This window comes from Furipterus horrens, unplaced genomic scaffold (genome assembly GCF_987537825.1).
Source record: "Furipterus horrens unplaced genomic scaffold, mFurHor1.1.pri manual_scaffold_1, whole genome shotgun sequence".
NCBI classification, from domain to species: domain Eukaryota; kingdom Metazoa; phylum Chordata; class Mammalia; order Chiroptera; family Furipteridae; genus Furipterus; species Furipterus horrens.
Window position 1 is genome coordinate 194787122 of NW_028327171.1, and position 26089 is coordinate 194813210.

At 35.4% G+C, this 26089-nt stretch overlaps 1 protein-coding gene and 1 non-coding gene across 4 annotated transcripts; both read right to left on the reverse strand.

Moving 5' to 3' along the window:
* Positions 1–25924, reverse strand: NDUFS1 (NADH:ubiquinone oxidoreductase core subunit S1). 3 transcript variants are annotated; one of them, XM_090282893.1, is made up of 20 exons: positions 25783–25924; positions 24386–24476; positions 21789–21853; positions 21194–21285; positions 18693–18800; positions 17921–17997; positions 17432–17513; positions 17210–17340; positions 16580–16765; positions 14374–14508; positions 13633–13747; positions 12347–12492; positions 11999–12127; positions 10464–10593; positions 8750–8910; positions 4767–4921; positions 3299–3474; positions 1937–2071; positions 1768–1840; positions 1–323 (listed from the first exon to the last, which is right to left on the reverse strand). In XM_090282893.1, the coding sequence occupies exons 3-20, from the start codon at positions 21847–21849 to the stop codon at positions 232–234; spliced, it is 2184 nt and encodes a 727-aa protein (XP_090139019.1). In that variant the 5' UTR covers positions 21850–21853; positions 24386–24476; positions 25783–25924; the 3' UTR covers positions 1–231. The 3 variants fall into 3 exon arrangements, with proteins under 3 accessions (XP_090139019.1, XP_090139015.1, XP_090139024.1); XM_090282889.1 differs by lacking the exon at positions 24386–24476; XM_090282898.1 differs by lacking the exons at positions 24386–24476; positions 25783–25924 and adding an exon at positions 25623–25701.
* On the reverse strand, positions 8359–8491 carry LOC150022555 (small nucleolar RNA SNORA41). Its single transcript, XR_016513682.1, has one exon. It is a non-coding gene; the product is annotated as a small nucleolar RNA SNORA41 (small nucleolar RNA).
* Positions 25925–26089: the final 165 nt, after the last annotated feature.

Consider the following 26089-nt stretch of genomic DNA (forward strand, 5'->3'; position numbering starts at 1 on the left):
GCATCTGTATACATGTTTTATTAAACTGTTTAATGTTTACACACAATACATAAATGTTTTTGGAACCTCAAAGTTTTCTGATGACTGCAATATTGTTTTCAAATTAGCATGGTAGAACCTTAAATATTTTATCATTCAGATTATTTTTTAAAGAGGTAAACCTCTAAGAGATCATCATTCCAACATAACTGTCTGGGAAGTATCTGTTACAAAACTGGGTCCCACGCCGTTTCAGCATATGGATGGCTCCTCCACTGCCTGGGCGCCCTCCGTGACAGCTTTCACACACTTGGCCATTGTCTGTGAGGCTCTGCTGATTGAATCTGAAAGGTATTAAGAAAAGGTGCATTTAGAGAACACAACTTTCAAAAAGCACATAGTAAAACATTTTTTCACCTTTTCAGGAACAAAAAAAAAAAAGCCTATATAAAAACTATGCAACTATATGTAAATTTTGTGAGATCAACCAACAAATTCAGAAGATAAGCCCCTTATCAGCTAAATGCTTTTAGTAAGTACTGCTAGGTATGATTAAATAATTATATACAGCCAAACAATGTGCCAGTATGCAACCATTAAACGTATTATAGAAAAGTATTGAAGACACAGGAAAAATATGTAAAATACTATTATTGAAAAAAATGTCACAAAACAATGTATACTAAAACCCACTGAATTGTACACTTTATGGGTAAATCTTATGATATGTGAATTATATTCTAATAGCTATCAAAAAAACCACAGTAACCGAATAATCTCAGTTTTTGGTTTTTTTTAAAAGCATGATAATCTCTTTTATTTATTTGTTTGTTTATTTTTAGAGAGAGGGGAAAGGAGCAAGAGAGGGAGAGAAACATCACTGTGTGGTTGCCTCTCACTCATGCCCCAAACTGGGGACCTGACCTGCAACCTAGTCCTGTGCCCTGACTGGGAATCGAACCAGTGACCCTTGGCTCGCAGGCTGATGCTCAATCCACTGAGCCACAGCAGCCAGGGCTGAATAATCTCAGTTTTTGTTGAAACAGATAATATATGTATATATCCCTGAATGACTGACCAAAATGCTAAGAAATAAATACACTTATTTCTGGGTAGTGGGATCACAGTGACCTTCAGTTATGTCTGTATTCCTTAAAAACATTCCTAACAATTTACATCCAGAAGCACCATTTAACATGTTTTACCACTGAAGTGTTTTGATTCTTCCACTTTAATTCTCAGGAAAACCTTCACAGAAAAATCCTCCCTAAATTGCTACACAATGATTTTACAAACAATAGTAAAATTTTACATTTAAAATCTGTTAACTTTTTGCCCTGGGTGGTGGGGCTCAGTGGACTGGGCGCCTGCCTGTGAACACAAAGGCCGCTAGTTCAATTCCCAGTCAGGGCACATGCCTGGGTTGCGGGCCAGATCCCCAGTGAGGAGCGTGTGAGAGGCAACCGATCAATATATCTCTCGCATATTGATGTTTCTCTCCTGCTTTCTCCCTTCCTTCCCTTCTAAAAATAAATAAAAAAATTTTTTTCTTTGAAGTTTAATATCTGTTAATTTTTCTTGAATTTCCAAACTCTGAATTTCATTTCAGAAGAAGGAATTACAGTAAAATCAGACAATATGAATTATATTAGTTCTAATGTTTTAAAAATCTTCAAAGATTAAAAATATCCAATACTACCACTAACAGGTTAGAATCATAATTCTAAGTTAGGTGATCTTATTCCTTACCACCTTTCCTACTTGGCAGTCATGTTGACGATTGCATACCTGTCATGTAGAAGTCTTTTATTGTTAGCTGCGGGGGAACAAGGGGATCAGCCAGAAGTTGCTGGTTCACTAGCTGCAAGAAGGAGTAAGAGATCAATAATAGTATAAAAAACTACTGTTACATTAGAGAATACACTATTATGAAAACTGCATATAGGTAAGTTTTTACCTTGGAGAGCTCACTTGCTTGCTGGAAATAATTAGCTCCTTCAACGTCATCATATCGAACAAGATTAGGAGAGACTTCTTCCAATCTGTTCCTTACTTGGTCCAGAGTATCATATGGAAGAGTTATACCTGCAATCTGTACCATATCAGGTCCAAAGATTGACAGAAAGCTTTAATAGTTAAAATTTTCAAATAACACAGGGGTGGGCAAAAGTATGTTTACAATTGTTGATATGGAAAATAACAGATTAATAAAAAATAATACAAGTATAAACACTGTGTTTCGCATACTCACAACTGTAAACCAACTATGCTCTTCCCTCTCTGTAACTGCAATATGGTGAAATAATGCAGTACTACCGAAACACCTACTGATATCCATCAGTGTGTATATTAAACACGTGATTAAGTGAGGAAAACAACTGTCAAAATTCTACCAATCCATTAACAGCTGCCAGTACATTAGTAATTTATCTTTAAAAAATAAACTTATTATAAAATAAATGACTAAAGAAATTATTCTATGCTAAATATGAATGCTTCTGCTAAACTGTTATTGATCATATGAGGGGTGAACCCCCCCCAAAAATGGAATTTATAAAAACTTGTGTATTTACTCTTACGTGTTTAAACTTCAGTCACCTTCAAAATACTCTCCATCTGATGCACTGCACCTATTGAGATCTTTTTCTACTGCTCAAAACAGTTTTTAAACTCATTGATTTTGATGCCCTTTAGTGCCGTTTTTTGTTTCATCTCTTCCACACTGGCAGAATGTTTCCCTTTGAGGACTTTTTCTTTGGGGAAACAAACAAAAAAGTCGCTGGGGGTGACTTTTTAAGGGGATAAGGGTCATACCATTTTTGGTCAAAAACTGCTGAACACTCAGCATGGTGTGGGCAGGTGCACTTGTAAATCACCCATCATGAAAATGGGCAAATGCATTGAAAGAGTCTTCAAAAAAAATTCACTGAAGCCAAAAGCAGCCTCTCACGATAACGCCAGCTGGTACACTGATAGAGATGGGTTCCTAGAACACTCACCTAGTAGGGGAAGCCTGTACTACAAGAGGCTCACACTCCACAAGATAATTCTGGTATTATTTTGGGTCACCCCTCATGCATAAACTTTACAGATAACTTATTTTAAACCTCATGATGATTCTTTTTACAGTTGAAAGAAATATCAAAAGGCAAGTCAAAAATTAAAATACCAATTTCAAATCCCCATTTTAAAACATTTTTTCTATAGATGATTCAAATCTACTTTGCACTTTAGACTCACATCTTCCCAGACTTTGAAAGCCATTCTGACAAGCTAACATATTAAATATCCCATTAACAGCATCACCAAGAATAAATACCTCTGAGAGAGCTCTTATGATTTTCCAGTCTTCTCTTGCCAAGCCAGGAGGTGTCACTGCTACTTTAGTCTGCTGAGCTCGGCCCTCAGTATTGACATAAGTAGCAGACTTCTCTGTGTAAGCAGCGCCTGGGAGAATAACATCAGCCATAGGAGCTCCAACATCACCATGATGTCCTGTGAGAAGATAGAAAACAGCAAACCACATTTTAATAAAAAACTGATTGGGCACTATTATGTGAACATAGTAGACAACCTTTTAAAATCCTGTTTTTTAAATTATAAGTGTTTTAAAAATTAAAATACAGTACTGAAGTAAATAAAAATTAAAGCCCACCTTGCCTACAATTCAACTCCCTTCCCAAAGAAAATTACTGTTAAAAGTATTTGATGTTTATCTTCCCAGATTACTGTTTGCAAATACACAAATATGTGTATCATACACACATAATGGGCAACTAGGTATATTATTTCTCTTGATGGTTATAAACAAAGTGGAAATGAACAGATGATCGTTAGCAAAATTTGGTAAAGTAGACTGAAACGGTGGAGGAACAAAAGTGTACAATATGAGTAAGACCATAATAACACTAAAAAGGGTATATACAGAAAATTATAGAAAATAGTATACTGAAAGACTCACTCATTAATAGTTTAACAAAGCTGTTGGCAGGGAGAACTTGAATTAAAGGAAAGAAAGCTTTAGAACAACATATAAAATTGATCTCATTTGTGAACATGTTTGTATATGCATAGGAAAACGTATGAAGCACACATATCAAAGCCACTATCAATAGTTATCTCTGGATAGGACTACAATAAAAATAGGATTTGAGTTTCTGTATTTTGGTTAAACTTTATCAAACTAAAGATACAAACTACTATATAATTCTTTTCCGTGCCATGAAAAGCCTATATAAATTTATGGTGTTTATGTGTAAAATGAAGTGGGAAGTTGCATAATATTTTTCTCTGTAAAATATCCAAGAATCTCTGGACTCCATTTATTTCAGGGAAACTTGGTTACATATACAATGAATGAGAGTTCAAGAAAATGAGTCAAACATAAAAAGCTCAAGGAGCACTGTTAACTAGAATTTATTAAAGTCCTGTAACACAGGACTCATCATTTTTAAATATTTACATTGTTTCTTTGAAAAGCTAAATTTTAATGTTATGTAATATGCCATTGTATAAATCAACCATAATTTAACCATTCCTGTTACTGGGAGCATTTAGGTTTCTTCTAATTCTCTGTTATTAAATAACATCAAGTAATAATTCTTAATAGCAATATCAATTAGGTAACAAATAAAATCTATAATTCATTTTTTAAAAATATTGGAAGGGTATGTGTGGGGAAACTCCTGAATGGAGATCATTCAATCCACTAAATATATTGCTGTATAGTTCCTATCATGCACAGTGTACTATTCTCTTTTGTTTCTGGTGTCACACATGCTACCTACCTTGATAAATAATGAAACAATCCTTTGGCAAATCCTGTCGAGTGATACAACCTCCATCTGCTCCCAGGAGAAAGAGCACTTTGGGAGGGTGTTTTCGAATTGCTTCCACCCCAGGTTTATAGCCAAGGTCTAAAGCAGCTACTTGGCTTGCAATCCTGTAAAATTAGGGATTTTTAGCATACATGTAGTGTTTTTGCTATGAAAATTAAATGTTATAACTGGTCTCTTTTTTGTCAAAAACCTTCCCTCACCTTTTTTACCCATTTAAAACATGTCAAAACCAGAAATAGTCTTTTGCTGTTTTAACAATGGGAAATAAGGAAACAAGATGCTTACGACATTGGTTCTTCAATAGCTAACATTTAATAAAATAATTCTGGAAACTCTCTGCCAATTCCACTTGTTTTAAGTTGATCCTTATTCAATACGGTTAAGCATAAAAGACGCGATTAGCCAAACATGGTCAATTAGAGAAAAAATCAGTTGGTTTTCAAAACCAAAAGGGATAAATTTAAACACCACTCATAAAACTGTAATTCTGAGGAAATAATAATGAACACAATGGTGTATGTCTTCATGGAATTTTTTCTGTGAACAAGTATAACTTATAATCAGAAACTCTTTTAAAGAAGAGTTCTGTAATAACTATATGAGTATTTGAACAATTTTAAGTCTTTGGTCTAGTTTCTTATTGTTAACTTTCTTTCTAGAAATAGTAGCTATTCTAAGGACTTACTGAGTACAGAGCTTACTGGTTTTTTTACCTATTTGTTAAGGGAGGAGAGCAGTTCAAACCAACTCCCACTATATGCTGCTGCTCTGTCAAACTGTGATGGAACAACATCAAAAGAATACTTAGATAGCCCTGACTGATGTGGCTCAGTTGGTTGGGCAGTCTCGCAAATGGAAAGGTCACTGGTTCAATTCCTTCTTAGGGCACACGCCGGGGCTGCGTTCAGTCCCTAGTCGGGCCGTGTACTAGAGGCAACCAATTGATATTTCTCTCTCACGTCGATGTCTCCCTCTCTCCCTCCCTTCCCTTCTCTTTAAAAATAATAAATAAAATCTTAAAAAAATAAAAAAGAATACTTAAGACAAAAATTTAACAAAAGCAGTGCAAGATCTGTATAACAAAAACTACAAAACAACTTTGAAAGAAATTAAAGACATTAATAAATGGAAAGAGATCCTAAATTTATGGATTAGAAGACTTAACATTGTTAAGATGACAATACTCCCCAAATTCACCTCTAGATCCAATACAATCCCTATTAAAAATCATAATAGAAATCCTTTGCAGTAACTGACTAGCTGATCCTAAAATTCATATGGAATGCAAAAGACCCAGAATAGCCAAATCTATTTTTAAAATGAACAGTTGAGGCAGTCATACTTCCCAATTTAAAAACTTAGCTCCCCTTTCTTCTGCCATGCACAAAATATTTTTTTTCTTAATTTCCCTCATTCTAAGCCTTGAAGACTTCCCCCACACCCCCTAAGATCCAAGCAGAGACTCACACTCACTTATGACAGAGCCCACCTCACCTTGAAAAACAAACTTGAGTAAACCTAAGTTTGCCTCTGGGAGAATGATCAGTAAACAAAACTACAGGGCTGATTAAAAGATATGCAACCAATGAATGCATAATTAAGTAGAACAACAAATTGATGTCTCTGTCTCTCTCTCAAATCAATCAATAAAAAACAAATAAGAGTCTCCAAGAATTAGGAAATGTGTTTTACTTTGAAACAGACTTACTATAAGGAAACTTTAAAAATATGTTTTATGTTCTCAACAAGCATTAAAAGCTATATCCTAATAAACTACAGTAAACTTTCATTAGAAAGGATATCTTATGGTAAGAATAAAATAAAATAAAAAAACAAGGTTAATAAATTAAAAATTACAATCATGTCAGAGATCTCCACAACGAAAACGCACAAAATGATAGAAGATAATTGAAGGAATTTTCTCTAAACTCATAGAAAAACGAAGTGAGAAAAATTATTAAAGAGCCAAAAGTCTGAAGGGCAAACCAATGCATAACAAATACGTATAAGCTTCTTATGAGAGCAAATAACAATATAAAAATAAACCAATAAGGGGTTTCTAAACTTAAAAGAAAAAAAAAATTTTTTTTCAATTTAAAAAAGGAGAGAATCTATGACATTCCCAGGCAAAGGTAATGACAAATGAGTGTGACCCAACTTTTTCTTAACCTTAAAAATAAGAAACCCAAATGATGGGCAGGGAGATGGACACATGTACATGTATAAAATCAGGCATCAAAGACAAGAGGGTAGATGAGATCCTCTCAAAATATCAAATGAAAGACTAGGTGAAAAATACTGAGTATTAAAGCAAAAGAGACTGTGATCTTTGTACCTAGGCTAGTGGTCATTTCTGAGAAGGAACCAGAAAAACATTGTTAGACATTCAGAAATTTAAAATAAATGTTATTAATTTAGTACTCATTCAGAAAAAAGAAACAACTATACGAATAAAGACAGATGCAAAAGTGAGTTAAAAATAAGGAATAAGTAAAAATTGTGCCTAGAAAGGATCTAGAGGTGGTCAATAAAAGTAAGCTCTATGTAAAAATATAAAGTTTAAAAAGTATTTATATGATGATCTACAATGCCAAATTAAACCAATAAGGGGAAATATCAATATTGAAATGAATGTTTAAAAATAATTGGAACATTTTAAATTTAAAAAATTTGCCTATTATACTTTAAAAGTGTTTAGTCCCAATCATTAAAAAAATTTGAAGAATCTGAAATATAATACTTAAGGTAGAAAGGATTATATGACAAGGGAAAAGGATTATATGATTCACTAACATACAAATGGTACAACCTTTCTAAAACAAGTTGGAAATATGCATTAAGACGTTTATCCTGTTTGCCCCAATAGTTCTACTTTTAGAAACATACCCTAAGGAAATAATCTAAAGTACAGAGGTATCTGTGTATCACTACATGATTTATAAAGACAAGCATCAAATTACATGGTAAGAAGAAATGGCTAATATATATTTATTCATGATATTAAATAGCCACTAAAGTTTTTATTTATAAAGTATTTCTAATCACAGAAGTTGTTTTTGTTTGTTAATAAAAATTTATCAAAATCAGGACACAAACTTGTACACACAGTATGATTTCAACAATGTAACTAAAAAACACATTTGCACGGGAAATATTAAGACCAGACAAAAGTGCACCAAAATACCAATGGTGCCCTGGCCGGGTAGCTCAGTTGGTTAGAGCATTGTCCTGATACACCAAGGTTGCAGGTTTGACCCTCAGTCAGGCACATACAAGACTCAACCAAAGAATGCATAAATAAGTAAGACAACAAATCGATGTCTCTCTCAATCAATTTTTTAAAAAAGCTATGGAAAATAGCAACAGTAATTATGTACAGATAGTGGAATAAGAATAATTTCTATTTTGCACACTTTCTTTTCTTTCGACTTTCTTAAACTTGCATTACTAACATAGTCAGCAAAAAACTACTTCAGATATATTCTCATGTTAGCTTACATTTTCATCATTTAATCAAAGACTTGTTGCAATTTTTTTTTTCCTGTGTTTGTCACACATATGCCCACTTTCTGTTTTGCAAAGAAAGAGGTGTTCAATCGTGTAACAATTCCTTTCCCACAGAGGAATGCCACAACTGCCACCACAAGAACAGCTGCAGACCAGTAGCTGTGGAATTGTTGCAATTTTTGAAACAAGTTATACTGGTACAGATTTCCAAGATTTTCTCAACACTTAACTGCTAGTTTGGATATTTTTAGTATTATTTATTTTTCTGGGGTTTTCTCACACAGAAAGTAAAGGTTTCTATTTCACATCAGCTACTAAGATAATATTAAATATTAAGTTGTTTGTGAATCTAAATGTGACAATGTAATACATATATACATAAAATTACTTGAAGTTTATATTATATAAAACTATACTCAACATACCTGTGAAGGATATTCATAACTTTCCAATCACCAGCAACACCACTGCTCGTCCGAATCTTTTGAGCAATGCTGGAGACAGCTGCAAGAATTGCTGCCCCATCATTTCTTTGCAGTGCAGAACTGCCTAAAACCACCATAGGCTTTTTAGCTTCCTTTAGGATCTATTTAAAATATATAACAAAAAAAAACTTTGATTAAAAAAAAAAAGAAAACGAAACTTAACCAAATCTGTACCTACAATATGTTGTCCCCAAGTTTTAGTCAGTCAACATATAGACATGCATACAGCTACATTTAATCAAAACATCTTGCCAATGCTATGTGAAATGAATGGTTAAAACAAACTGAAAAAAAACAAAAGAACAAAGGGAAAAAATGACAGAAAAGGGAATCCCATATCTGCACTGTTGAGTTCTCGATTAAGAGAATAGAACTAATTATGTAATAAAAAATACATTGAAATCTAGTCCAGGAGCAAATTTTCCTGAACACTAATCACCTCCTGAGACATGGGGATGAGAACCAGAGATACAAGAGAAGTATGAAATAAATACTTAAAATTCTTTTTTATTACTGTGATCAGGATGTTATTCCTATTTAAAACAAATAAGGCTGGGCTGCTTTGTCCCTCTGCACTTGACTTTCTTCTTGTATACACCTGAGGCTATAAGTGAAGCAATCTTCTTGGAACCATGAGGAGTGGCTAATGCCAACACATGAGTGATCAAATGCAGTGAGGATGACAAAGCAAGAAGGCTCCTTCCCTACTGACATCCTGGGAAACCTGCATCATCTGTCAAACTGCCTACTTCCAGAACCACTGTTATGTGAAAAAGAAAAACCCTTACATTTTTTTTTTTAACAATCACCACCCAAAACACACACACATAAATCCTAAAGTAAAGAGAACCTTGAATCTTCAGACTGAAAGGCACACCATGTTAGATAAAAAAGGTAACAGAGAACCACTACCATTAAGACACTTTCTGGTGAAATTACTAAATTTCAAGGATGAAGAATCAAGTATATAGTATCAAGAAAAACGTCATCTAGACAGGAAAAAAAAATTAGGACAGGGCTGGGGAGAACATGGCTGATTTCAGTCTTCTCCACAGTAACAAAAGGTAGTTTATAAAGTTTAAAGAAAAAAAGTGTGACCCTGGAACTTTATATCTGCGAAAGCTCTACAGAACACTAGACATTTTCAAGCAAGCAAGAACTCAAGGAATAGAACACTGATGAGCCCCTCTTGAAAAAAAATAAGAAATAAAAAACTGTATTCAATAGACAGCAATGAAATGAATGTAAACAATCAGTAATAAAAAAGTCACGTAAAATTTCTTTTAGGGATAACAACTCTTACAATAAAGACCTCATTGAAGGTTAAAGTTTAATCCTTTCAGTTTCACTTCAATTTTTCTGATAATTTCAAGCAAAATTAAACTCTAGCAAAAAAAATAGCATATATATTATCCTTTTTGTTTGCCTGTGTATTCATCTACCTTGCTCTATATATGAACAGAGAAATGATTATTACGTTTTATAAACAGTTCTTTGGGGTGGTGGAATTTTGAATGATTTACTTTCTTCCATGATCTTGTCTCTATTGCTATAATTTTTAAATGATAATCACACATTGGTATTACACAAACAAGAAATTTTGAAAATAATACTTAAAAACCAACAAGAGTAGATACAAATAACCTGAGAGCACCTGGCTGAATGGATGGCTACCGGAAGCAATGTCTTGAAGAATTTTGGGGGAATCTCCCAGATGGTCATATCTATAAGTGAGATCCACTTGGCTGCCTATAAGGGCCACTTTTAAGTCATTATGAAGCCAGCTGAAATAAAAACAACAAAGTTTTTAGAGCTAAATTACTAAGCTATAGGCCTAATTAATGCTAGGTGTTAAAAAATGTTAAAAGCATAAAAGCGCTAACAGGACATTTAACCTTAACAGAATTTAATGTATTGTGTACCTTTCAAAATAATGTGTGGCAAAAATGCACACAAAGGTAATTCAATGATTTAATTTTCTGTGTAAGGAGGCTGACACTATAAACCAGCTATAAACAAAGACTTTAATTTCAGATTAATCCATAGTTTTATTTTGTCGTATTTATACAACAGTTATTTATCTCCTAATTATTCACCAAAGTCATTTAAATATATTTTATGAAAATAAGCTACATGATTCATATTTACTCTCTATGGCATGGAAGTATGGATCCAGCTACTCCTGAAATAGTTATAAATGTGGTGACCACATATTCTGATTTGGCGGAGACAGTGCTGGTTTTTAGCTGTTATCCTGGAGTAATTAACTCCCTGTTTCACTCGCAAAGTGTCCCAGTTTAGACAATAAATTATATGGTTGACCTATTTATACATCTCTAAGATATAAAAATCGAGAGGCATTCTACAAAATAACTGGCCTTTAAAAAAAAGAAGAAAAGACTGAGAAGCCATGATACTAATTATAATATGTGACTACAGACTGGATTCTGGCAGGAAAAAAAATTATTCTAAAAGAAATTACAGGAAAAGTTGGTAAATCTGAATATAAACTCTGGATGAGATAATACTGCATCAATACTAAGTACTTAATTATTTAAGAGAATGTCCCTTGTTCTTAGAAAATCCACACAAAAGATTTTATGAATAAAAGGGCATCATGTTTACAACTTACTTTCAAACAATTCAGAAAATCATATGCACACATACATACATGGAAAAAGAATAAATATGACAAAATGTTAATGCTGGTTAATTTGGGCGAACAGTATTACACAAAATAGTGTATACAAAAACAAATTCAAGTATCTTGAATTATTTATAAATAAGACAAAATAAAAAGATCAGGGTCGAGGGTAATGGACCTGTTATAAACTGTCCTCTAATAATCTTCTGAAGTTCTTTTGTTTAAAGATTCTATTTATTTATTTTTAGAGAGAGAGGAAATGAGGGAGAAAGAGAGAGAGACATTCATGTGCAAGAGAAACACTGATCAGTTGCCTCTCACATGCCCCCAGCTGGGGACCTGGCCCTCAACCCAGGCATGTGCCCTGACTGGGAATTGATTGGCAACCTTTTAGTATGAAGGCTGGTGCTCAATCCACTGAGCCACACCAACCAGGGAAATCTTTTGAAGTTTTACTCCCACTATTAGAAATCAACTAAAATAATAATTTATCACATATAAAATAAATTATTAAATATTTTTAAACCCTGAATATTATTACTAACCTCTTTCGAATTCTAGCATTAAACAATGGTGCCTCAAACCGTGGATTTGTGCCAACCAGAAGGACAACATCTGCCTCTTCCACACCAGCAATTGTAGTATTAAGAAGATAATTGGAACGCAAATCTGTGCTAAAAATACAAAATTAAAAATACAATTTTACTTTAATGGAGTCTCCAACAACTCCTGGTTTGACTCTGGTCTACATGTGAAAATAAATAGGTGGGCATGCTGGGGAATTCAAGTTATCACATTTCAGTCATTGATACTACAGATGTGCTGGCTTATACACAGGGAAGGGAAGAGGGGGGAAGTGGAGGAAGCCCAGATGCTAGCTTTGTATTTCTCACCCAGCTCCTGCAGTGGGGAAGATCTCTTCGGTACATAGGGTGTCAGAGTCCACTCTATTAAGCAAATCTTTGAGAGCTACTAGGGCTTCAGCATCCACCAAGCCACCTGCAATTGCTGCCACATCCTTGCCTTGAAAACTCTGGAACTAGAGATGAATGCAAAGGATATCACCAAGAAGTCTTCATTCATCAAAAATCACAATGAATTATTCAGAAAATAAAACAATAATCATTTTTAAAAAAATAAAATTAGAAACAAACTGATTTTCAAGTAGAAAAAAATACCTTTTTATTTTTTTTTACTTAAGAGAGAGAGAGGGAGGAGGGGAGAGACACAAAAAGGGAGGGAGGAAGGGAGAGAAAAGAGGGAAAGAAACATAGCTTTTTGTTGTTCTACCTATTTATGCATCCATTGGTTAATTCTTGTATACACCCTGAGAGGATATCGAACGAACAACCTTGGTGTAATTGGGACAACACTCCAACCAACTGAGCCACCTGGCGAGGGCCAGAAACAAACTTCTAATAAAAAGTCGTTCTGTATATCAAAAGGTTGAAGGTTAGATCCTTGGTCAAGGCATGTGCAGGTGATCAATCAACGTTTCTCTCTCACTCCCTTCCTCTCAGTAAGTATATCCTCAGGCAAGGAGTAATTAAAAAAAAAAAAAAAAAGTTTTACACCAATTATTAATTAATCTAAAAGTGAGAAGCAGAGATATGTGGTGCCAAGGCTAATAATACCAGCTTGGAGAGAAGCTGTTTTAATTAGGAACCAAGGGGTCTCCAAATGAGGTCTGGAGGATAAAGACTAGGATATATAATTAAATACAACTTTGCAAGCCTCTGTCATCCCCTCAAGCCTTTTATGTATGTCGCCTTTTTTGACCAGAAAGATACTGCCTCCATTTTTGCTCTGGCAAGTTAGTATTCATTCTTTAATTTTGCCTGAGCAGTCACCTTATCTAGGAAGGCATCCCTGATATGCTCGCCCCGTTTAGGCACCTCTCCTGTTTGCTCTCTCATCTATCATTTCCTGCACAACTACCCACAGCAGCATATGATCACTGCATAATTATGCATCTTTCCCTACAGGACAGTGGGAGATGTGTTAGTGATCTCAATATCCCTACATCTAGCATGACATCTGGCATACAGTTCTCAATAAATGTTTGTCAGAGATAATCCTGATAAAGAGAAAGAAATGAAGAAATATATATCCCTTCTTCACTGCAAAGATTTCCCTTGAAAATCACAAATATTATTTATTCTATATTTCAATTTGTTACCATTCCAGCTACACGAGAGAGTGCATCCTCCCAGGAGGTATAGGTTAAAAGCCCCTTTTCGTTTCTGACCATCGGCTCGGTAAGTCTTTGACGTTTTAGCCCATCATAGGCAAATCTAGATAACAGAAATTACACCATTTGTGGAATCCTGCTAAAGAGGCAATTATAATTTTCAAGTTTAAAATCTAAAAGAAATGTTATTTAAATACAGTATTGGTTAAAGTATCAACTAAGATTATAAATTATCTTAATACAAGTTTTTTTAATTCTAGGTTTTTATGTAGATGAACTTATATTTTATGAATATCAGCTAAAAACTAAAATACCATCTGAAAAGTCTGAATTGTTAATAGTTTATATTCAGCTACCGAATAATCTAAAAATTACAACACAAACAATGTGATAGCTGAAAAAGCTGACTCATTTTTATTTATAAAACTTGAGTACCTCTAGGTAGTTTATCAAAATTATGTTGTACAAAATCTAATTTATATTTAGCTCTTCTCCAATGAATAAACTGACATATCTTAATCTACTTCAATTTTTCCATTTAGAAGAAAAAAAGATATTTCTTCAAATTAATATGAAAACCAGCGTCAGTTTTGTCAAATTCTCTATAGAACTATTCCATATTTTAGTATTTATTAATTAATTTGCAACTATAAAATAGTTCTTTAAAACTAAAATTATCATAAAATTTCTTTTAAATCGACTGCAAAAGGAAAACAGTAGAGCACATACCTGGTTTTATCAGAAATCCACTCTTCGTTGATGTCCTCATGCATTCTTGGCAAAATCCTCATCACCTCTCCAGTTCTTGTGCTCACCACAATATTACTTCCGACAGCATCCAGTACATCAATGGATTCTGTCTTTCTGAGAAAATAAATACATACACACTATTTACTATGTTGATTTTAAGACTAAGAACAAAGTTTCTGCTATCTGGTTTAGCCCAAACAAAAAATTTTACAATTACTTTCCTTTCTGAATTTCTAAAAATAAGGGAACTCAAAGAAAATGCTAAAACACACACACACACAAACCCTCATATTTGGACACATCACATAAATTCCTACAGCAAAAATGAAGCCTTTAAAACTGTAATCTGATATAGAAACCAACTGCAAGGGCTCCAAAGAGGCAAATCTGAAACTATTTGAATACCAAAATAAATAATGAGGGGAGAGATTTCTGGTTTTGGTCTGTTACGGAGTTTGACAAATCCTTCCCCCAAAAGGTAAAAATATAACTGAACGAAATTAACAAAAACAACCAATTCAGCACTGTGGAAATCTACCAAAGGGATACACCATCATGAGAAACTTTGGTGCCAGGAAAAACTCTGAACTTTTGAATAAGAACAGTGGGTATCAGTGGTGTTCTGGCTTGAGGCTGATCTTATCCCCTCTCCCATCACCCTGAACTGGAGGTTTTGCCAGGGTAAGGCAGGTTGTGAAGATGGGAGTTTCTTTCCTGCAGATGGAGACGCACTCAATTTGGAGCAAGGACCAAAGTTGTCTGTGGAAGTGACATCATAGAGATCCTTGAGCTGAGGAGAGCCAAAAGTACTAGCCTGAGGCTGTAATCATAGTTGGGGCAAGTGCTCCCAGTGGAGGCTGTACATGTATGTACAGCTCAGACCAAAGAGGGCCAATGCTATTCACAAACTCCTGGACAACACTGAGATTCACAGTGCCCAGTGGAAAGCACAAACTGGGCCGACTTTAAAACAGCCTGATTACTAAGCTCTGCAGACACAGGGTAACTCCTAAGAAGACTTGCTTAAAAATAAAAACAAGAATATTAAAATATGTCCAAAGAACTAAGAAAAACCACGTTTAAAGAATTAAAGAGAAATATGACAATCATGAATCAACAAGTAGAAAGTCTCAGTAAGGGTATAAAAATTATTTTAAAAAAAAAAGAAAGAAAAAGAAATTCTGGCACTGAAAAGTATAACTGGCACTGGCCAGGTAGCTCAGTTGGTTAGAGTGGTGAGGTGATACACCAAGGTTGTGGGTTCAATTCCTGGTCAGGGCACATATAAGATTCCACCAGTGAATGCACAAATAAGAAGAACAACAAATCAATGTTCTTTCCCTCTCCACCCACCTTCCTCAATCTAAAATCAATAAATTTTTAAAAAGTTTATATAAAGAAGTTACTACAGGGGCTCAAGATGGTAAAAGAAGAATGAATAATCTTGATGACAGATCAATAGGAACTACCCAATCTGAAGAACAAAAAGAAAAAAAGGATTTAAGAAAAATGAACAGTGTCTCAAGACTTGTGGGACAACATCAGAAGGGAACAAATTCTCTAATTAAACATGTGTTATGTACTGTTCCCCCCACCCAATCCTTTCGTATACATGGCCTAACACCTGGAATTTTAAGAAACTGCCATGTACTCGGCGGTGAAAGTTTAAAATCAAGAGGGCAATTTGCTGATCTGTTTCTAGAATCTTGAAAATATTAAAATTTGTTGCATCTACCTACTCCATTTCTTGGTTTAATCAAAAGAATCAGATATACAAGAAAATTTATGAATAACAATGTTTATCATGATTTATAATTACAAAAAAGTAGAAAAAACTAGTAATAGGAATTGGTTAAATAAAGTATGATGTATACTATACAATGAAGAGGTTATACATTTTTTAAATTAAGACAATGCTACTCTTTGGAAGATCAAGTGAATAAAATAATTTTGTGCTTAAGTAGTCTGGAATTTATTTCCAAGAAAACTATAATTACTTTGCACAAATTCATCCTATCCTTAAATCTATAACTATCTGTTTTCCATCAAGAGTTTATTTAAAGCAACAAATTATAACTTAGCAGACCAAAACACTTATGACTCAGGAAGAAAATAAATCTTAAAAAATTTTTAATAGTAGCAAATTAAAGGACAAAATATTGTCAAAAAATACAATGATGAGTACCTTGTTTCCCAAGGCCGGGCAGTAAAGGCATAGGGCTTAGAGGTCAGGGCACCTACAGGACAGATATCAATGATATTCCCAGACAGTTCAGACATAAACATCTTTTCAACGTATGTGCCAACTTGCATATCATTTCCTCTGCCTGTTGTTCCCAAATCATCTACTCCTGCAATCTCACTTGCAAACCTGCAAGATAAATTTGCATTATCAGTTGGTTAAATCCAGCAAAATTACCTCTTTTCCTACTCATGATCACAAAGAGATAATGATTTCCAAAGCACTAAAAAAAGATATGAGTATATTTTCACTGGCAAGCACAGTCCCTGAGAAAAAATAATAAATGGTTGCTTTTAATTTGAGGCATAACACATGTACAGGAAATTGCAATAATATGTATATAGCGCAGCAAGTCATCAGTTAATGCTTATAAATTTTGATTTTTAAATCCAACTGACATTGATATTAACAGAAAGTGACCAACTTATTCATTCTGTTGGCTGATGCAAAAAACATTAAAAACACCCCTCTTCTACCACCAAAAGTTTCTTTTTAAAAGTGTTGTTAGTCCACCAAATTTGGTGAATATTAAGTATACACATAATATTCCAGAAGCGAGGAGGGAATAATTACCTGATGCAGCGAGTACACTGTATACATCTAGTCATGATGGTCTTTACCAAAGGCCCGATGTTCTTGTCCTCCACAGCACGTTTCCCCTCTAAAAATCGGCTCCTATCACTTCCAAACATCATGGACTGGTCCTTAAACAGGTTATGAGAGAGTTAATCTAATTCTACTAACAAAATTAAAACTTGAGACAACCAAAAAGATTTATGAAATTAGATTATATACCTGCAGATCACATTCACCTCCCTGATCACAAATAGGACAGTCCAGTGGGTGATTTGCTAATAAGAACTCCATCACACCTTCTCTGTATGAAAAATTGTTAATACATAAAATGGTTTACACATATGCTATATAAATAAGCCTCACAGATGCATGCTGTCATAGTTAGTATTAATTTTACACTTATCAGAAATGTCAATGTAGCCATCATTTCAAGTAGTATTAAACACAACCTAAAAAATACTTACAGAAGGCTAGAATATACTATCATTAGAGTATCTAGAAAAGTATGACTTTTAACAATGTAAAATTACTAAAAGTTGCTGAATGGTCCTCAGAAAACACATATTATTCAAAACAAAAACAAACATACAAATGCAAAGCAAAAACAGACATAATCAGTACCAGTACGGTAATATATCACTGCAGTAATCTCAGCTCAACAATTTTCTGCTCTAAGAAAAGTTTCTAAACCAAGTAACAATAAAGTACCTGGCTTTCTTTGTTTTCTCTGAGTTTGTCAGGATATTCCAGCCTTTCATTACTGGCATGGCACAAGCAGCTACAACCTAAAATTCCAATGGAGATATCTGTAAGTATTGTATTTGTTCGTAATTTTAAGTAACTCAATATATAAAAAATGTTATACTTTTGAAAACAAGCAAAAGAGTATTTTTGAAGACTGGATTTTTAGTTTTCTTATTCTAATATGGTAATCTTGCACTTTACAGTACATTTCTTTTAGAAACAAATAAGACATCCTACATCCTAATTTTATTCTAATTGTCAATTCAATTTTTGTAAGAGGCTCTGAAACAGAACATCAAATTAACTGTTTTCTGATTAGCAGGCACTATTTAATTAAAATTGCATAAGTCAAAATGAAATTAAACTGAAAGTGAACCTCTTCACTGCAACCCTTTGCTCTAGTGAAAAGGGCACAACAGAAGTACTTCTAATGTACTGTATGGCACACTGCAGCCTAGCTGTGTGTCATGTAGCCATCTGGAAATACTGGCAACTGTTAAGAAGTCACCTTTATGTCTAAAACTGTTACAATTATACAGCACGTGTTTACAAAGCACTTTCATTGATGAGTTTCCACTTCTGAAGAGGATCAATCACATAAAAAATACATTTAGGGATAACAGTAAACAGGGCTAGATTCTCCGCTATAATAATACTGATTCTAAATAAAGTTTGCTGCAAGATTTAAAGTTTTCTGCCTTCTACAGCATGGTGTGGAATTTTAGGTATCGAGTACCTTAGGAGCTTTCTCAATTTCAACAAGGCACATTCTGCAGTTTCCAGCAATCGATAACCTTTCATGATAACAGAATCGAGGGATCTGCATGCCAACCTTTTCACAAGCCTAGAAGACAACAAGGAAAAAAACTTTTGCATTAGAATAACCTGACTTCGTCCTTGTCTTGCCTAAAACACAGGGGAGAAAAATGAGACCATCCCCTACCTACCTTATTACTCCTACTTATAAATATTTATAATTCATTCTTACTTCCTCCCTGAAGCGACTTCCCTCCTTTGCTCTGATTCCAACCCGTCGGCTCTGAAGCTGCCTCTTTTAAGGATCCTCAGTGTGTCTACACCTTATGTGGAAGAAACTAGATGACGTATCCTCAGACTGTGCTAAAGGCCTGACTCCCCATTTCCACTCTGAACCTCTGTTCACGACTACCCCTTCAAACTCTGTCCCCGTGGTTCCTTACCCGGACTTCCTCCTTGCCTAACGGTCCTCCTTTGGATTAGAGGCTCCATTTCACACCGTCGGGCTGGCTATGATCCTGTTCTTTCTTTGGCTTTGGCTCCATATACCCCACCAGGACTCACTCTCCCATTGTGGCTGAAGCTCTTCCCAGTTCCTGTTTGCCTAGTAAGGGAGATTAGTTCTGACCTACCAATTACCACTCCTCCTTCTCTGAGCCTGTAACAAATGTACGAATTCAAATTTCCTCAAGAGTTAGTTCTTCCAGCCTTAGTCCTCAGCTAAAGCAATCTCATCAATGTCCAATGTTTTAACTATTAAGTCAGCAAAAATGTATCGCATCTTCCTACCTGCTGCACGCAGTGGGTGCAGTAGTGAGCGAGACATTGTCCCTGCCTTCGTACTATCTCAAATTCCACATGCTTACAGCTAAACTTTGACCTGCGACCCAGAGTCCTCCCTTCTCCAAGCTTTAGATTTAGGTGTTTATCCAAGTGTATGCTCCACAGAGTTAAAATTCAACCTACTTCTGTCCCCTACTGATACATCCCTAAATAAACCAACAAAGAATTCACAAAAATTCCTCTGCTCTTCATCATTCCTAAAGGCCTATCTACATCTCACTCTCCTTTAAGGCTACCATCATGTTTTCATTCCCACTGCTACCATCTGTTTTAGACCTTTTCATTTCCTGCTCCACTAATGCAGACACTCTGTCCTCCTTTCTCACTCCAGTCTTGTTATTATCCCAGCCATGCTACTGTGCTGTCATACTGCTTAACAGCCACGAAAACTCTTGACGGGTCAAACTACAAGCTCTTTAGCATGGCATATAACTTCTTTCATGACTGGTACCTCCCTACCAGAATAGCTTGATTTCCTGTTACCCCATCTTCTACATATACCTCATGCTCCATCAATAACAAACTATGTGAATCTTCCTTGTCCACAACCTTTAAAATCTCCTCAGGGATCACCTGAGACACCCCTAACATCTCTTTCTACCATATCCTATACCTGCCAAAATACTGTACCTTGAATATATTTTTGTTATATATTTTACGTTTACATGTCTATACCTGGCAGAGAGCCTAAAAATGGTGGCTAAGGTGAATAAAGAGCACTTAGCTCTTGATAACTTGCAGATGGAGTAAAGCATCACTTGGGCATGACCAATTTTGTTAGTTCTAGAGGAAGTCAGAAAAACTAAATATTCAAGAATGTATTATCCTTCATTTGCCTATTTTGTAGGTTATATTCCTAAAAATATACTGAAAACAGAAAGGTTACATGAAAGTCAAAAGCATCAAGCAGGCTCACAACAAACAAAGGTTACTTTCCCCCCAAACTTACCCATATTAACTAATAAGTAACTTCAAATTTCCTAATATTTGTTTAGAAGGCAAAAGTGAAAGAATTGCCACAGTTTACTAAGAAAGTCAGAAACAAACAAACTCATAACTATCAACAATAGAACCTAAAAAAACAAAAACAAACTAAGCAAACAACCAGAAGAGGAACAGAATCATAGGTATGGGGATCATTTGGAGGGTTATCAGCTGGGAGGGGAAGGGGAAGAAGGGGAAATGGTGCAGGGACTAAGAAGCATAATTGGTAGGTACAAAATAGACAGGGGGAAGTTAAGAATAATATAGGAAAGGGTGAAGTCAAAGAACTTATATGCATGACCCATGGACATGAACTAAGGGGGGTGGGATTGCTGGAGGAAAGGGGGGGTACTAGGTGGAGGAGAGCAAAGGGAAAAGAAACTGGGACAACTGTAACAACATAATCAATGAAATATACTAAAATTTTTCAAAAATAAAGTCAGAAACAGATTGACAGCTCACTCTGTAATACCAAGATTTCAAATCAAACTTATTTTCATGTAATTTTACTACCTATAGTTCTTTTATGAGTATTTATTAAGAAATCTTAAAAATTTTAGAGGTAAATAAATAGTAAAAAGGAAATAAAATTGGTTTAAAAAAACAAAAACAACAGAACATACACAAAAATATAGCATTAGAACATATACCTACTTGAAGGACAGTAGTTCCTGGCTCCACCATGACAGACTGACCATCAACAAATACTTCGATCAAGTTGCTTGCTGCTGTTGCAGTTGTTCGAACTGACCATCAAAAATAAAAATATTGGAGTGAAAAAGAAATGAACAGAGTTGAATTTATTAGTATAGAAGATAATGGATTAACTCTAACCTACAAGCCTAAAATTACCCTAGATTCAAATGTATAAAATATTGAATTAGAAAAAATCTTTTAAATCCTGAATACCAAACAGAATATAGCTGTCTACTTTTAATAATTAAAATTTATAATACCACTGAAAATACATTCATGTAAAGACCATTTTTCAAAAGCAGAATGACTGTTTTTTTCATTTTGGCACCGATGGGCAGTTCCGATTACTTTCTATTCCATGATAATTTCTATAAACTGTTTAAGGTAAAGTTGTATTTTGCAATTATTCTATTTGACTTGGGTCATTTGTTTCTATTTTTACTTAAAACAAATTAAAGAGTTTAGGGTCTTCCAAGAAACATTCCACAGACCTATGAATTTATGAAAATTCAAAGTTGAGTACAAACAAATGCAAATTTAAAAAAATACTCACCATATTCTTTAGGAGACTTAGCAAGGCCTACTAAGGCCTTTCTTACAGGTATCCTTAACATATTGCTAAAAATAAAACAAAGAGTTACATTATTGTAGAAAAACCCTAATTATAAACATTTTGGTACTATTTTATTGTTTTTCACTGAACAGTCACAAATCCTGATATGTTCCCTCAAATTCTATAGATGAGAATATTCAGTCTCAAAGAGATTACTGACTTATACAAGGAAAAGGAGCCTAGAAGCAGCAGCTGGTATAAAAATTTGGGCCTTCTAATTTTATGTAAAGAGCAGTTTCATTGTTTTTTATCACTTTGTATGCGGGCATTTTGTGCCAACGCATCATGGTGGGAGTGGGAGATTTTTTAAAATATGCGCGCAAATTTTGTCACATAAAATCACTATAAATTGAAAACTACTTTGAATTCTTTTTAGGAAACTTTGATTTTCTTACCTTAGAACATATTCTTCATCATTATTATGAAAGATAAAGACACTCTGTGCACAGTTTGAGAAAAATGTAATTTTCCATGTCCTACATACAATGTGTTAACTATCAACAAATTATCAAACTTAAAACACTATATAGAAAAATAAAATTCAATAACAATTACCTTGTCATTAATAGCTATGTAAAATAAAGCCTACCTTTTGCCTTTTCTACCAAAATGCCTTCTAACATTCTATATTCTAAGAGTTACATATTATACTAAAGACTCCTGAGATATTCTGAGCTAGCTCACAAGCCCAACTCTTTGAAGTGTGTGGAGCAGCATTTTCTGTGCTGAGCTGTACATTTATTTTATAGACTTGCAATTATCTGTTTATATGCCTGTTCTACTCCCACTGTATTAAGAACTTCTTGAATCTTTCCATCTTTAGTGCCTAGCCCCAAGGTCAACACACAGTAAGCTCTGAAACAGTGGTTCTCTCAACCAGGAACAATTTTGCTTCCCAGGAAACATCTGGAAATGTCTGAACACATTATTTGTTGTCACAACAGGGGAAAAACCATAGGCATCTAGGTGGCAGAGGCCCGGGTACTGCTAAACAACTACAATGCACAGGACAGTCCCATAATAAAGTATTATCCAAAGTGAGAACAGTGCTGAAAGTTGAAAAATCCTGCTCTAAAAGGTTTGCTGAATTACTGCAGTATGTGGAAGTGGATAATATAAATAACACAAAGTAAAGACATACATAAAGAAAAGTTAGCTGAACTTTTATTAGAGGTTTTCGTTCATTCACTTGACCAGATGGGCTAAGCATCTAAATTATAAATTTTCACTTGGAATTTTAAAAAATGCAAATTATGTGGTAAGAAAGTATCAACATAAAACATTTCAAAGGTAAAGAGTGGAAAATACTCATACCTAAGTTTTAACTATTAAGTTTCATGTACATATTATAGGTGTGTATAATAGGAAATGTCATCAAATCTAATTTCAATAATTTATGTAATTCATTATTCTGAATTTGTGATATTGAACTTGCAGACATCAGGTCTGTCACCTACTGGTGAGTGATTTTTGGTTTCTGCTTTATTTATAGAGCAGAAAGAAAACAGTACTTCCTAGGTTATGTATTATTAGTTGGAGCTCAATAAATGTCAGTTAAAGCTTAAGTCAATGTAGGCAATTATTAGCCACTGAATATCAGTTTTAAAATGATCTTCTTTCTTACTATCAGCACACACTGTGTATATATCATCATTATTCCACTTAGAAAAGTGTAGGTTAGTAATCAATTTTAGTTCCTACTGAACTATAAGCTCCTTGACAAGGAATAATACACTTTGGTCATTTACTTTTTCTGAGGACCTGGCACCATGCCTTGGGAAAATAACCATCAATAGTCTAATCACCAATTTCCATAATAAGTAGCATCTGCCCTATTAAAATCTACTGATATAGTGGTAAACCTCAATTTGCTGAATTCAAGTAATGACAGATTCAAAATCACAAATCAATAATTCATACAATAATATAAAAACCTTAATACTATTATTTTTGTCTCCAGTATAATTTAAAAGTAGTGCCCACTTTAGCTAGGAAGTCTACCAGAACTAGGCTGGCTGTTGAAAATCAGCATCAAATGGAATAGAGTACTCCCTCACTTATCGCGGGTATTATGTTCTAGAACCAACACCCCAACCCCCCCTTATAGGTGAAAATCTGTGAAGTAGGAACCTTACATTTATTTTAGTATTTATATATATTTTAAGGCTTTATAAACCCTTCCCATGCATTTATACTGTTCCCAGTCCCTTTTTAACCTTTCCCACACTTTTATAAACGCTACTTATGTTCTTAAACATATTCTACAGTTAAACCTACGTAACTTTAACAATATACGTATACAGCACTGCAAAATCCAGCGATATAGCAAAAAATCTGCGATAAATAATTAAATATAATATTTTAAAAAATCCCGCGATACAGTGAGGCCAGGATAAGTGGACCACGATATTGAGAGGGACTACTGTACTGCACAGTCCCAACCTAAGAAATACAGATTGCAGCCCTGGCCAGGTGGCTCAGCTGGTTGGAGCATTGTCCTGAAAGGTTATGGGTCCATCCCCGGTCAGGGTGCATACCTAGGTTGCAGGTTCAACCCCGATTACTGCGCAGAAATACTGTGTATGGGAGGCGACTGATCGATGTTTCTCTCTCTCCCTTCCTCTCTTTCTAAAGTCAATAAACATATCCTCGGGTGAGGATTAAAAAAAATATATACAAATTGCAAAACTTTGATATGCACGTCACACATATTTAACTACCATGTAGGAACAACCCTTTTTGTTATAGGGAAAACAGTAGTCCATATTCTCCATTCTCCACTTCCCTCCCTCCAAGGTACTACCCTATTCCAAGCTGACCAACATTCTCCAGCCCCCTAACAGGTCTCTGGCTCCACAGTTCCCACAGCCTCTCCCCTCTTCCCACCCGGTATGACCTCAGACTGAAACACCACTCCCTCAGATCTTTCTGGCACCTTATCATCCTTCCAATTTTGGCTTAAAAACCATTCTTCAGGGTGACTTTCATGACCACCGGCCTATCTAAAATTTCCTATTTCCCAGTCATGTCACCCATTTAATTCTTCTTCATGGACTTCTTTCTAAACGGATTCTTTCTCCAATCTCTATACATAAACTTGCACTTTCCTGGAATTGGACAGCGCCGGTTCTCAGGGAACATTATAATACCCTGCTTAGCAATGCACACACAATTTGGTGAAAAAGAAGAACATTCCTCAAAAAAGAAAAAGAAAATCACCTTGATGTTTATTCATCAGAAACCGTTTACATCACATTTTCTATACCCTCAGTTTTGAGCAGAGTTATCTGATCCACAATCTTTACAGTCCTGTACATGCACGAGATCCCAAGACCTTTTAAACAATCTAACTTTATTATTCGCATTGCGACCTTGGGCTAACTTTTTATGTCTTTTCTTTCAGTTTCCCCACCAGTGAAAGGAATAAAAAGTGATGTCCAATGCATTCAATGGGCGAAACTAAACACAAACAAAAAAACAATCAGAGGCGTGGACGGTTGCTAAGGCAATAGAGGCTAAACCATGATGCACTGTACCAGCTACGTACTAATTTGGGAGGAAATGCTCAGTCTTTAGGCCTAAGTCACTTGACACAGGTCCTCTTCTAAGGAACAAAACGACCTCCTCTCCAGAAGGGGGGAATGTCCTGCATTTCCCTCGCGGAGGGAAGGTCACCCACAAGACTGTATTCAGGCCAGCGCTCCCCAAAGCCTCTAGAGCCTCCACAACTTTGCTGCTCCAACAGACCTGAGACCGTGGCTACGCAGGCCTCACCTGCCAGCTCTAGGGTGTTCCTGGGGCGGCGGACTGGGACGCGGCACCCAGTCAAGGACAAGGGGAGAATGAGTCTCCTGGGATAAAGGAAACAGTTTTACCAAGAAATAAACTCCTGTGGCCGAGGCACCTCAACCTTCTCACCCAAACACGACCTCACCTTCTCCCTAGAGCCGCCAAGGGTGCTCTGCAGAACTGTCTGCACCACACCGACCCCCTTAGGAGCCCGATTACTTATGCAATATGGCAGCGTCCGCTAACTCCGTCTGCCGGGCCTGGAGAACGGGAAGCCAGGAGGGACTAGAGATTTCAGATTCGACAATTTCACCGTTCGGACTGGGTTCGGCAATTTCCGTCACTTGGGCAGAAGGCGGGGCGGAGGGCGTAGCAGCTGGGAGGAGGCGGGGATTGGAGGCCTGGACCCGCAGTTCCGCCGGAAGTAGCCCGGAGTCTGAACCCGAACTTCT

Excerpts from the sequence above, each read along its gene's own strand:
- NDUFS1 (XM_090282889.1), bottom strand. The coding sequence starts at position 21,849 with ATGTTAAGGATACCTGTAAGAAAGGCCTTAGTAGGCCTTGCTAAGTCT. Across the intron at positions 12,128-12,346 it reads TTCCCCACTGCAGGAGCTGG|CACAGATTTGCGTTCCAATT; the intron begins GTGAGAAATACA and ends TTGTATTTTTAG. Across the intron at positions 2,072-3,298 it reads TCATAAGAGCTCTCTCAGAG|ATTGCAGGTATAACTCTTCC; the intron begins GTATTTATTCTT and ends GATATGGTACAG.